This window comes from Bidens hawaiensis, unplaced genomic scaffold, assembly GCF_021521415.1.
Source record: "Bidens hawaiensis isolate Kalapana, Puna unplaced genomic scaffold, B.hawaiensis_p1.1 tig00056374_1, whole genome shotgun sequence".
Classification (NCBI taxonomy): Eukaryota; Viridiplantae; Streptophyta; class Magnoliopsida; order Asterales; family Asteraceae; genus Bidens; species Bidens hawaiensis.
In genome coordinates, this window is record NW_027506365.1 from 60,867 (window position 1) to 72,092 (window position 11,226).

At 34.2% G+C, this 11,226-nt stretch overlaps 1 protein-coding gene and 1 pseudogene across 2 annotated transcripts; one reads left to right on the plus strand and one right to left on the minus strand.

Annotated features, from left to right (window-relative positions):
• Positions 1 to 1,381: 1,381 nt before the first annotated feature.
• LOC143617651 (nucleobase-ascorbate transporter 2-like) lies at positions 1,382 to 6,555 on the plus strand. The gene is made up of 14 exons (XM_077090142.1): positions 1,382 to 1,591; positions 2,198 to 2,295; positions 2,382 to 2,558; positions 3,211 to 3,311; positions 3,394 to 3,469; positions 4,197 to 4,256; positions 4,341 to 4,525; positions 4,996 to 5,092; positions 5,181 to 5,267; positions 5,355 to 5,413; positions 5,502 to 5,593; positions 5,680 to 5,757; positions 5,843 to 6,003; positions 6,097 to 6,555. Exons 1-14 carry the CDS (start codon positions 1,498 to 1,500, stop codon positions 6,307 to 6,309), a joined length of 1,578 nt encoding a protein of 525 aa, XP_076946257.1. The 5' UTR covers positions 1,382 to 1,497; the 3' UTR covers positions 6,310 to 6,555.
• Positions 6,556 to 7,033: 478 nt separating this feature from the next.
• Positions 7,034 to 11,000, minus strand: LOC143617650 (O-fucosyltransferase 8-like; annotated as a pseudogene). The gene is made up of 9 exons (XR_013150867.1): positions 10,655 to 11,000; positions 10,114 to 10,214; positions 9,503 to 9,578; positions 9,269 to 9,357; positions 9,032 to 9,152; positions 8,756 to 8,897; positions 7,863 to 8,197; positions 7,506 to 7,746; positions 7,034 to 7,402 (listed from the first exon to the last, which is right to left on the minus strand). The product of XR_013150867.1 is annotated as an O-fucosyltransferase 8-like (transcript).
• Positions 11,001 to 11,226: the final 226 nt, after the last annotated feature.

An 11,226-nucleotide genomic window follows, 5' to 3' on the forward strand; every position in this document is an offset into this window, starting at 1 on the left:
AGCACAAATTATGATTTTTCTAATGTTTATTGGATTTTAATAGTCCCTATTAAATAATATTGGCCGATAATAATCCTTATTCATTTTATCGCCACTAACAGTTCCAAATTTTAAAAGTTGGCTCCCAATAGTCCCCTGTTAAAAAGGACTTAACGGCGTTATACTTTATTCCGAATTTCAAACCAAATTTTTAGGGTTTTTGATCGGAATGAGGATACAAATCAATTGATGTAAAAATTAGCTCGAAACAGTGATTCAAACGACTTGGTTTGTGTTAATTGTAAGTTCAAACACCCGAAATAAAGTTTTGTTTCGTCGTTTCGGAGAACCCTTTCGAACGAAGTTTTACATCAACGGCTCGTATCATCCTTCCGATCAAAAACCCTAAAACATTAGTTTGAAATTCGAAAAAATGTATAACGCCGTTAAGTTCTTTTTAACGAATGACCATTTGAAGCCAACTTTTTTAAATTTGTGACCGCCAGTGGTGATAAAATGAATATTGACTATTATCAGCCAATACACTTCAATATGGATTATTAAAATCCAATAAACCTTTTTCTAACTGTATGCAGCACAAGCACAAACTGAAATTTATCCAATCCAACTAATTAACTATTAGGTGTACCTGGTGCTTTACATGTGAAGTGACGATTTGGGATACATACCATATATCACAAGTTCGAATCTAATCGCAATGGGTCTCATGGCAACGAGTTGCTCCCGAAACATGATATAATGTGCTTGAGCTATCCATGTTATTTGCGATTGCTGATGTGTGATGTAGCCTTTTTGCTATTAGATCACCCTCCATAGTCGGCTTTATGCAAAAACAACTTTTGATGGTTAAAAATAATAATAATGATTAAACTAAGAGTAGTAAAATAATGTAGTGTATGGGGCATCCAAATATTAAATACACTCACTACAGGGACCAACGGTAACATAATAACTTTGGAAGTATTTTCGAGGGGCATTTCTGTCAAATATTTAACAGATCACATCACTACTTAAAGCTAACACATTAAACCTCACTTATTATCCAAACTAAACTAAAAACACTCCCACTGCAACTCTCCAATCAACTTTTGCTTTTTATTCCACACCATTGTTGACCCCTTAAACCTTTTCTTTTTTACTTTCTGTCTCATTGCTCATACAATATACATACATACATACATACATCCTCTAATTCTCTTTCACTTTCTTTTTCACACATAGAATCCAATCATCCATCTGTCATCTGCATTTGTGTTTTTGAGTCACTCTCACCACCAAAAGACCTCATTTTGTGACAAGTAAGAATCCAAGAATTTAAGAATCTTGAATCCATATGTGTTGGTCCAACCATTAGTTTAACACAATTGGAACATCAAAGAATCTTGAACCCAATTGTGTTTTAATTCATTATATTCCAAACAAGATAGAATCTTGAATCTTGTTTGGTTTTTTCTTAAAGATTCTTGATTTTACTACCAAAATCCCATTTTGAAAGCAATGACAGAAGCTCCAAAAGCAGAGGAAATCACTCATCTTCCAACTGATCAACTTCAGGGTTTAGAGTATTGCATTGACTCAAATCCTTCATGGGGTATGCAAATTTATCAACTTTTTTTATATATAAAATTAGTCAAATCTTTACACTTTAGCATTGTAATCTCTCATGAGTATGTAAAAATCTTTGCTTTTTTACATTTTAGCATTGTAACCCCTCATGGGTATGTACATTTCATAAACTTTTTTTATAAAGTTAGTGAAATCTTTATACTTTAGCATTGTAATCCCTGATGGAGTATGTAAATTTCTTAACTTTTTTTTTAATACAGAATTAGTGAAATCTTTAGACTTTAGCATTGTAATCCCTCATGAGATATGCAAAAATCTTTAACTTTTTTCCTAAATTTAGTGAAATTTTTACACTTTTGCATTCTAATTCTTTATGGGCATGTAAATTTCTTAACTTTTTTTTTGTATAAAATTAGTGAAATCTTTACACTTTAGCATTCTAATACCTCATGGGTACATAAACTTCTTAACTTGCTTATAAAATCTTTACACTTTAGCATTGTAATACCTCATGGTTATGTAAATTTCTTAACTTTTATTTTATTTTTTTTATACAAAATCAATGAAATATTTACACTTTAGCATTATAATATGAGTTTAAAACAATGTATCTTGTGTTCTTGATAAACAGGGGAAGCCATAGCTTTAGGGTTCCAACATTACATCTTATCTTTAGGAACTGCTGTCATGATTCCAGCTTTTCTTGTACCCTTGATGGGTGGTACTTCAGTGAGTCTTTTTCCCTCAAAACCTGCATCAGATAGTTGTACCATATCTATAACTGTGCTTTACAACTTGTACATTAATATCTGCAGGGTGATAAGGTGAGGGTGGTGCAAACATTGCTGTTTGTTCAAGGGATTAATACATACTTACAAACACTTTTCGGAACCCGATTACCGGCTGTTGTTGGCGGATCATGGGCTTTCATGGTTCCTATAATTTCAATCATACATGACCCTTCTCTTGCAGCCATTGGGGATGATCATATGGTAACATAAATTATTATAAACTTGTTACATGATGTTTTGATATTTGTAATATGTTTTCTAGTATTAAAAAGTTATAAAATGTTTTTGAGATTATGAGTAGGTAAAGTATAATCTCCATGTTTCAAGGGACATTTGCTATGTCCCACCTAATAAAAACCATCTTTTCTTTTTTCAATCAAGGGACAATTGCAAATTTGTTTGCTTTAAGAATAAAGAGACCCCATGCCCATGTCAAGCGTAGGGGCCATACCTAAGTGCTTCTCATGTGGACCTTAATATGGTATTGGTAATCTCGGTCGGCTCGTTTAACTAATGAGAACTCGAGCGAGTAGTTTTCAGTCTCGACTCGTTTATTATTTATTTATATGTAATTATAATTATTTTCATATACAACTTTTAGTATAAAATGTATATAAAGTATTCAACTACAGTATTTTAATAATTTCAAGTTTCTAGTAAGTTGAACATTTTATTTATTATATGCGGGTAATCGGGTCAGGGTAGTCGGGCGAAATTTCTTGCTTACAATGTTATTAGTTGAAGTTGAAAACAGTATCTTTTGATCAATATGAATGAGAAAAGGTTATTTCTTCTATCAATAATAATATAGAGGATCACATTATGTAATGATAAATTTTCTTTGCACTTGCAGAGATTTCTTGCTACAATGCGAGCAATACAAGGTGCACTTATCGTGGCATCGAGTGTGCAGATAATCTTGGGGTACAGTCAGCTGTGGGCTATATGTTCAAGGTGAATAATTTAATTTCATAAAGCATCAATCTTTTAAATTCTGTTTCTTTAGTCAAGTTTAATTAATTTTCTTTCATTGCAGATTCTTTAGCCCTGTTGGTATGGTTCCTGTGATTGCATTGGCCGGTTTTGGCCTCTTTGACCGAGGATTTCCAGTGGTATGAACTCTTAACACAAATTAATAAGCAGTACTAGGGATGTAAACGAGCCGAGCCTGTTTAACAAATAGCCCGTTTAACTTACGATAGTTTGAGACCGAGCTCGGCTCGGAGCTGTTTTTCAAGCTAGAGCGCGGCTTGTTTATTATTTATTCAATTAGTTTAACTACATTCATAATTATTTTTATATATTTGTGCATTTATAAATTTGGTAAATAACATAATGTATATTACTGTATAATATTGTGTATAGTAGTAGTTGTTATAGAAATATATATATATATAATATATTAAATAAAATTTATATAAATAATAGGCTTGTTTTGACTCATGTGTCAGTTCGAGCTTGAAAAGTGCGCACTGGATGTAGTTTGTTTATTATAAAAGAATAATTTTATCATAGTTTTATGTATAGTAATAACTATTATGAAATATATATATATTTAATATATTAAATAACAATTATATAAACAATAAGCTCGTTTAGTCTCTTGAGCCAGCTTGAGGTTGATAAGTGAAGCTCAGGCGCAATCTCAGGCTCGTTTAAATTCGGCTCAACTTGAGCTTTTAGCGAGCCGATCTCGAGTAGCTTTGCTTGATTACCGACCTACCTAATCAATACCACCTCATAAACTTTGAAGTGTCTAAGAAAAATATTTGACTTAAAAAGTCAACCCTGTATTGTTTTTGACATAAAAGCTTAATACTTCATTCAAATTGTTTATAGGTTGGAAGATGTGTTGAATTTGGCATACCAATGCTAATTCTTTTTGTCACATTCTCTCAGGTACTTTTAAATCGTTTAATCCGACTGAATTACATTATATTTTGATTAATTTATATGTGATCTAATTTCTGGTTTGGGAAACAGTACCTGAAACAGTTTCAGGCAAAACAACTGCCAATATTGGAGCGGTTTTCGCTTCTTTTAACGATCGCAGTGATCTGGGCGTATGCACACTTATTGACCGCTAGTGGTGCATATAAACATCATCCAGAACAGACTCAAATGCACTGTAGAACTGATAAAGCTGACCTCATATCATCTGCACCATGGTTAGTAGTTTGAATTAGATCTGTAAACGAACTGAATGAACACGAACAGATCATGTTAGTGTTCGTTCGTTTAACTTTAACAAAACAAACGATCGAACACGTACAAGTAGACGTAACGTACAAACCTTACCAAAACTAATTAAAAGTAATTGCGAACAACAATGTGTTGGGCCTAAAAGGTTATAAAAACTAGACTAAATTGTGACCTTAAAATATTAAGTAATTTATTACCGAACGTATACTAATGATCTTAAAAAAACTTAAACTAGCGAAAATAAATTAACGAACATACAAATTTAAATGAACGAACAAGACATGTGTTCATGTTCCTATGTTTAACTAAATAAACATAACTTTTTGGTCATCTCTGTTCGTTCATAGTTCACTAAACAATGATTCATAAATTAACAAACTTCCCGCCAAATGTATCATAAATGGTTCACTAAACGCTCGGTTCATTCCGGATGCAGGATAAAGATCCCGTATCCACTTCAATGGGGTGCACCGACTTTTGAAGCAGGGCATGCTTTTGGAATGATGGCTGCAGTTCTGGTTTCACTTGTTGAGGTAAAGATACAAAATATTTAAAACTGAGTTTTGTTCAATGGACCCCACAAAATGAATGTTACATAAATATGTATGGTTGCTTTTATAGTCTACGGGCGCGTATAAAGCAGCAGCCCGCCTAGCGAGTGCTACACCCCCTCCTGCTCATGTTCTTAGTCGTGGCATCGGGTGGCAGGTTAGTTTTAATCTATAAAACATATAAAAAATATAATTATTGACTCATAAAGCTTAGATACATTTATATTCGTTTTTGATCACACAGGGATTCGGCATTCTTTTGAGCGGTCTCTTTGGAACAGCAACTGGCTCAACAGTTTCCATGTAAGTATTTCTGATACTATTTATGTTGTTTGAAACAAAACAAAAGACATAAATGAGCTAAAAGATTAATTTCCATGAAACAAAACAGAGAAAATGTCGGTCTTCTAGGAAGCACTCGTGTAGGTAGCCGAAGAGTCATTCAAATCTCAGCCGGTTTCATGATCTTCTTCTCGATTTTAGGTAAGTCAATGCACCCTACAACAAAAGTCAACTCTACCTTTATCCGATTCACGTTTCTTGATTATCTTTTTTTTAATAACCCGTAGGGAAGTTTGGAGCTTTATTTGCATCCATACCTTTCCCAATCTTTGCTGCTGTATACTGCGTGTTATTTGGTCTTGTTGGTGAGAATCTTGACTTGTTTCATATTATTCTTAACAGGGACAAAAATGTAAATTGATCTCATCTTTTCTGTCTTGTTTTTGTCAGCTTCTGTCGGGTTGTCGTTCTTGCAATTCACAAATATGAACTCGATGAGAAACTTGTTTATTGTGGGTGTTTCTTTCTTTCTCGGGTTGTCAATTCCCGAGTACTTTAGGGAGTACACGGCTGGTGCTCTTCATGGTCCTTCACATACAAAGGCTGAATGGGTAAGTTAGTCTTTTCATATCCGTTTGCATGGTGGTTTTACGTGTGAAACCGGAAGGGTATTTTAGTCTTTTCACATGTGTGTTTTCATGCAGTTCAATGATTTCCTCAACACCATCTTCTTCTCATCCCCAACGGTGGCATTAATGGTGGCATTGTTTCTTGACAACACGCTCGAGCTGAAAGACAGCGCAAAAGACAGGGGGATGCCGTGGTGGGCCAAGTTTAGAACGTTTAAAGGTGATAGTCGAAACGAGGAGTTTTACACTCTCCCATTCAATCTTGACAGGTTCTTTCCACCATCATGAGTTTTTTAGACCGAAAGTTTAATGGTTAAGGGTAGTTTTGTCATTTTGCAAGAATGAGATTGTGCTGATCACAGTCCCTTTTGGTTAGGATGTGAGGGGGGTGGGCCAGCTAAGAAAAGTTTATGTGTTGTATTATTTTTCATGACATCATGATATAGCTTGGTGTTCTTTATTTCATGTAAATTTTTTTTGTTTCAAGTTTTGTTATTTGTTATCTCATGAGACGTTAATCGGGCTGTAAGCATGTCTAATGTTGTTTAAAGCTTAATTCGAGATGATAATTTCAACCCATTCGTCTACTTTTAGCTGATAGGAACACACTGAAAGTCGTTCAACGCCGTCTACTTTTAACGCATGTAACTTTCCAAATAGTTTTTATAGGGTTGACCCGCCCATCTTGCCAGTAATAGGAATGTCACGCTAATTCGTCTAATTTCAACAACACATCTAACTTTCTAAATAATCTTTATATAAGGAAAATATGATTTTCGTAGTGTGGTTTTTGCAGGTCAACTCAAGCCATTTGACCCATACTAAAAATGATCTGCGCCCATCTTTCCCGTAATAGAAAAGTGGTTGAAAGTCACTCAAAGTCGTCTTCTTTTAACGCATTTAACTTTCTAAATACCTTTTATACAAAAAAAATATGATTTCTATGATTTCTTTAATGGAGTTTTTGTGAGTCAACCCGGTCACATTTGACCCGTACTAATCCATTGTTTAAAATTCTAAAAAATATACAACAAAAAGAACGCTCTTATGTGCTTCTTCGTTCGAACAACGATTAGTGGGACCTACACATACATTCAGGACACCTCGGTTGTCTATAAATGCTTCGGCCCCACCCCCTCAACCGTACACTTTGTGCTCCCTATATCATCTTTGTCACTCTTGCTTCAAACTCCTTCCAATCTATAGTTTGACTTTTTGACAAGATTTCCGCAAGTCTCTTCTTGCTCGGTCTTAGTGTCGGTGCATGGGCCCCACCATAGTATGTTCTGAAACCAGAGACCAATGAAGATAACTGACTACCTGAGTCGGTTATACCAAATACATCTGAAGTGGCACACACGATCAAGTCCAATGCTGCTAGCTATTAACCAAAGACAAAATCAAAGTCAAAGTCAAAGCCAAAGTCAAGGGATGGGAATGTTATTAATGACATGATTTAAAGATGAAAAAGATTGGTGATTTACTTGAGAAGAGAAGTTTTTAAATGGTGCAAGTTCTGATGGGGAGAGAAGGTTTTCTTTTGTGACGACACGTGGATACAAATTAGTCAACGGTTGCATCCTTGACTTTCCTCCGTAGATTTGAGATCCAGCAAGGTATATATATGTTTCACTTGTGAAATCAAGAGCAGCTAGAACTAGTGCAGCTTCTTCGGGTGTTAATGGACATTTTCCTGTCCTCCTTAATTCTTCTGCAGAAACAGCCCTACAATATATAGAATCCATGATCATTATGTTCAAAATTTGACTATCTTTGAATTTTTAATACAGAGTGATTATCTATTAAAAATAATAATATTATTACGAAGGAAAGTTACTCACTTTGACTGTTTCAGTCGTTGCATGAGTAATGGAAAGTGTACATCTCGGTAAGCTTGGAGTTCGGTTTTCTCAACATGTCCACCACCAAACTCACATAGAGAGTATGCAACCATGTCAACTTCAAATCTCAAGTGCAGAGCAATATACTTGAGTGGTTCTCTGTTAATATCAGGCCCGTTTAACTGAAAACCAGTGATGAAGTTTCCTAATAGTTGCTTATCTAACTTGTTCCTCGGACCATCATATTTTCTTATCCTTCTTATCAACAATGAACCAGTTTCTTGAATTTTGGGCACAAATTTTAGTGCATGGTAGTTACATTTGCATCTTAACCTCTGCATGCATATAACAAAGTTAAAAGATGTGTTTTAAGTTAAAAGAGAAACTCAGTAGTGGGATGGTACTTCGAAAGTAGGGTTGTTCAAAAAGTTGTCTGGCTCGCTCAAAAGGCTTGTTATTTAACGAGCCAAGCCTGCACGGTTTATAGATGAGCCAAGGTATGAAGGTAAGTTGCACTCGTTAGGCTCGTTTAGCTGGCTCATTGGCTTGCTCGTCAACTCATTTAAAATAAAGCCCAAGTTTTAATACATATATATAAATTGTAACCAAAAGTTAAAAGCATACCCTGGATATATAAATTTTGTAGCTTATTAATTATGCATTATGTATATGTTAAAAGTTTTTCTTTTAATATGTGTAAAAATATAAATTTAATGTGTTTGAAATAAATGAGCTAGCTTGACAAGCCACCATCCGTCTCGAGCTTTTTGTGAGCGAAGCTCGAGCTCAAAGTTTCAGCTTGTTATTATAAACGAGCCGAACCCTGGCCCAACCTGGCACGGCTCATTTACAGCCCTATAGGAATGTAGTAGTTCTAAGTTCTAACTTCTAACCTGAAGTTCAAAAGGTATCGGTTCAAAAGGTATCGGGTCCATATCCAAGGAAATGAACAACTCCATTTTTTGATAATATAGGAAGTACTTTTTCAATATATTCTGTTGGTGTTGCCTCCTTGCTGATATCTGCATCTGTTATCTGAAAAATTAACAGTAAAAACATCATATTAATTTATTGATAAATTTGAAATCTTTCTTTAATCTTCCATTTTCAAAACCTGTTATTTTGAGATTGACAGATAAACAAAGAAAAGTTAAAAAAAAACGACGTACCAAACTACCGATTTCTTTGAAATCTAGTGATTTCAGATGAGGAGGGAGGTCCTTTACAATATTAATTTCATTCTTCAAAGTTTTCATGAAATAGTCTTCTTGGTAAATATCACCAAACTGACTGAATCACACAAACACAACCATCAAACTTAAATTTGTCATATATTTTTTTTGCCAAAAGTTAGTAATAAAACCATTATATGTAAAATCAAACAGATGATCATAAGATCAACATACCTTGGATCCTTCCATACGTTGCTGAAAAGAAATCTTGGAATAACTAATGTTGCATTTAATAATGATGCTACAGCGACAGCGTTGCAAACCTACACGCGCAGAAACGTTTATTCTTGTATATAGATGCATGATAATAAAGGTCATAAATAAACCAAAATTCTTGAAGTATACTGATATGCATTTGAGTTCAAATGGTTGCTAAGAAAATGTAAAAATGCATAAACTTATACTTACAGCGACCCGTTGTTGATTTAGACCTCCGTTTGCGCTAACCAATATATAACCAGTGTTTCTTTGTAGTTTTCCTGTCCTAGCAACATTGACAAATAAATATAAGTATATAACCCAACTCAACATGATAAGTTTAAATTTACGGAACCATTTGAGAAAAAAACGGTCAAGTTTGACTTTCACGGTCAAAGCCCAAAAGTGCCACTTTTGAAATCTAATATACATGGATAACAACATTAGCATGTTTGTGTTTAGTAAACTGGTTGTTTACATGTCAACCAAATGGTTTCCCTAGTTGACCCGTTTAACCCCTTTATTTTATTTTTGATATGTGTTTAATGTAATAAATTAAATTTGTTGGGATATTTGCGCCAAAATCTAAAACTTAAAAGACAAAAATTGACATAAATCATGTCGTGTTTGTGTTCGTAACTTCGTATGCCTAACACGATTTTTGTGCCAAACACGACCCGTTTAGCACCCCTAATCACATTCATGAAATCCAAACAATGAATAGTTTATTATGCCAAATAAGTCAAAGATTGACTCAATTGGTCAGTTTTACCAAATATAGAGTATACAAATTACCAAAACATAGCGAAATCAGTATTTACCGGGCTCTTATTGATTTCTTTTTATCTGCACAAGGACTCCATGCAGATGCTTGATGATAAGATTCCTTCCAAAATTTCGATTCGTCTTGTTTAAGCTCTCTCTACATGAAGAAACATTCATGAACATAGAAACATATATATATATATAAACTGCAATCAGACCAAGTAAGATGGTAATTCCGGTCCAGTTACTTATGAATGAGTTGATTTGGTGATTTGGATTATTAACTATTTCATACGCGCGCCAACAAAAAATTTATTATTATTTTTTATATAACATAGTATTTAAGGATTATTATTTATTTTTGTTTTTATCAGAATTTAAACATATTAATAAAATTATATTAAGCCAACTCAGCTCACTAAGTGAAGCTCGGGCTCAGGTTCGAGCTCGTTTAAGTTCGGCCAGATACGAGCCTATCTTGAGTAGCTCACGAGCAACTTTGTCCGTTTCAACATTCAACCTACCCAACATGTCCACACGACAAACAAAAAAACGGAAATATCCAACAATATACAAGTTTGAAACAAGAAATCAAACCTCTACAAGAGCACTAGAAGCCATGCTTGCAAGTTGATCATACATCTGCACCACATTTTTACCACCACTCTCATTTTTAACCATTACGGAAGTATCTTGAATAACCGATGGCTCAAAGATGGAGCCGAGAAGAGAATCCAACATATAAAGAAAACCGATCAATGCAATGGTGAAAACAAGTGATGAAAAGGGTTTTCTGATCCAAATATGTCGTTGTTGTTTACCGACATAACCGCCCTTAAACGAACCTAGTTTCATGGAGTTACTCCTGAACCCATGAAACTGTTTAGACTCTTGTTTTCCCATTAGTTATTTTGAATGAAGAGTTTGATCAGTTTTTATGAATGTTTCATATATTATAAGTAAGAGTTGGTGTGACAAAAAATAAATAAAATGAAAAGGTGGCATTAAACTTTGAATTGGAAGTGAATTGAAGTTAAATCAGGGAAAATGAAAGGTAAACAAGAGATTGAATAAATATATATATTTTTTGGTTTTAAGAAATGGTGATGAAGGTTGCTTAAACTGACCTGTTCATGAAGATTTTTAGATATAAAACATAAAATGCTGAG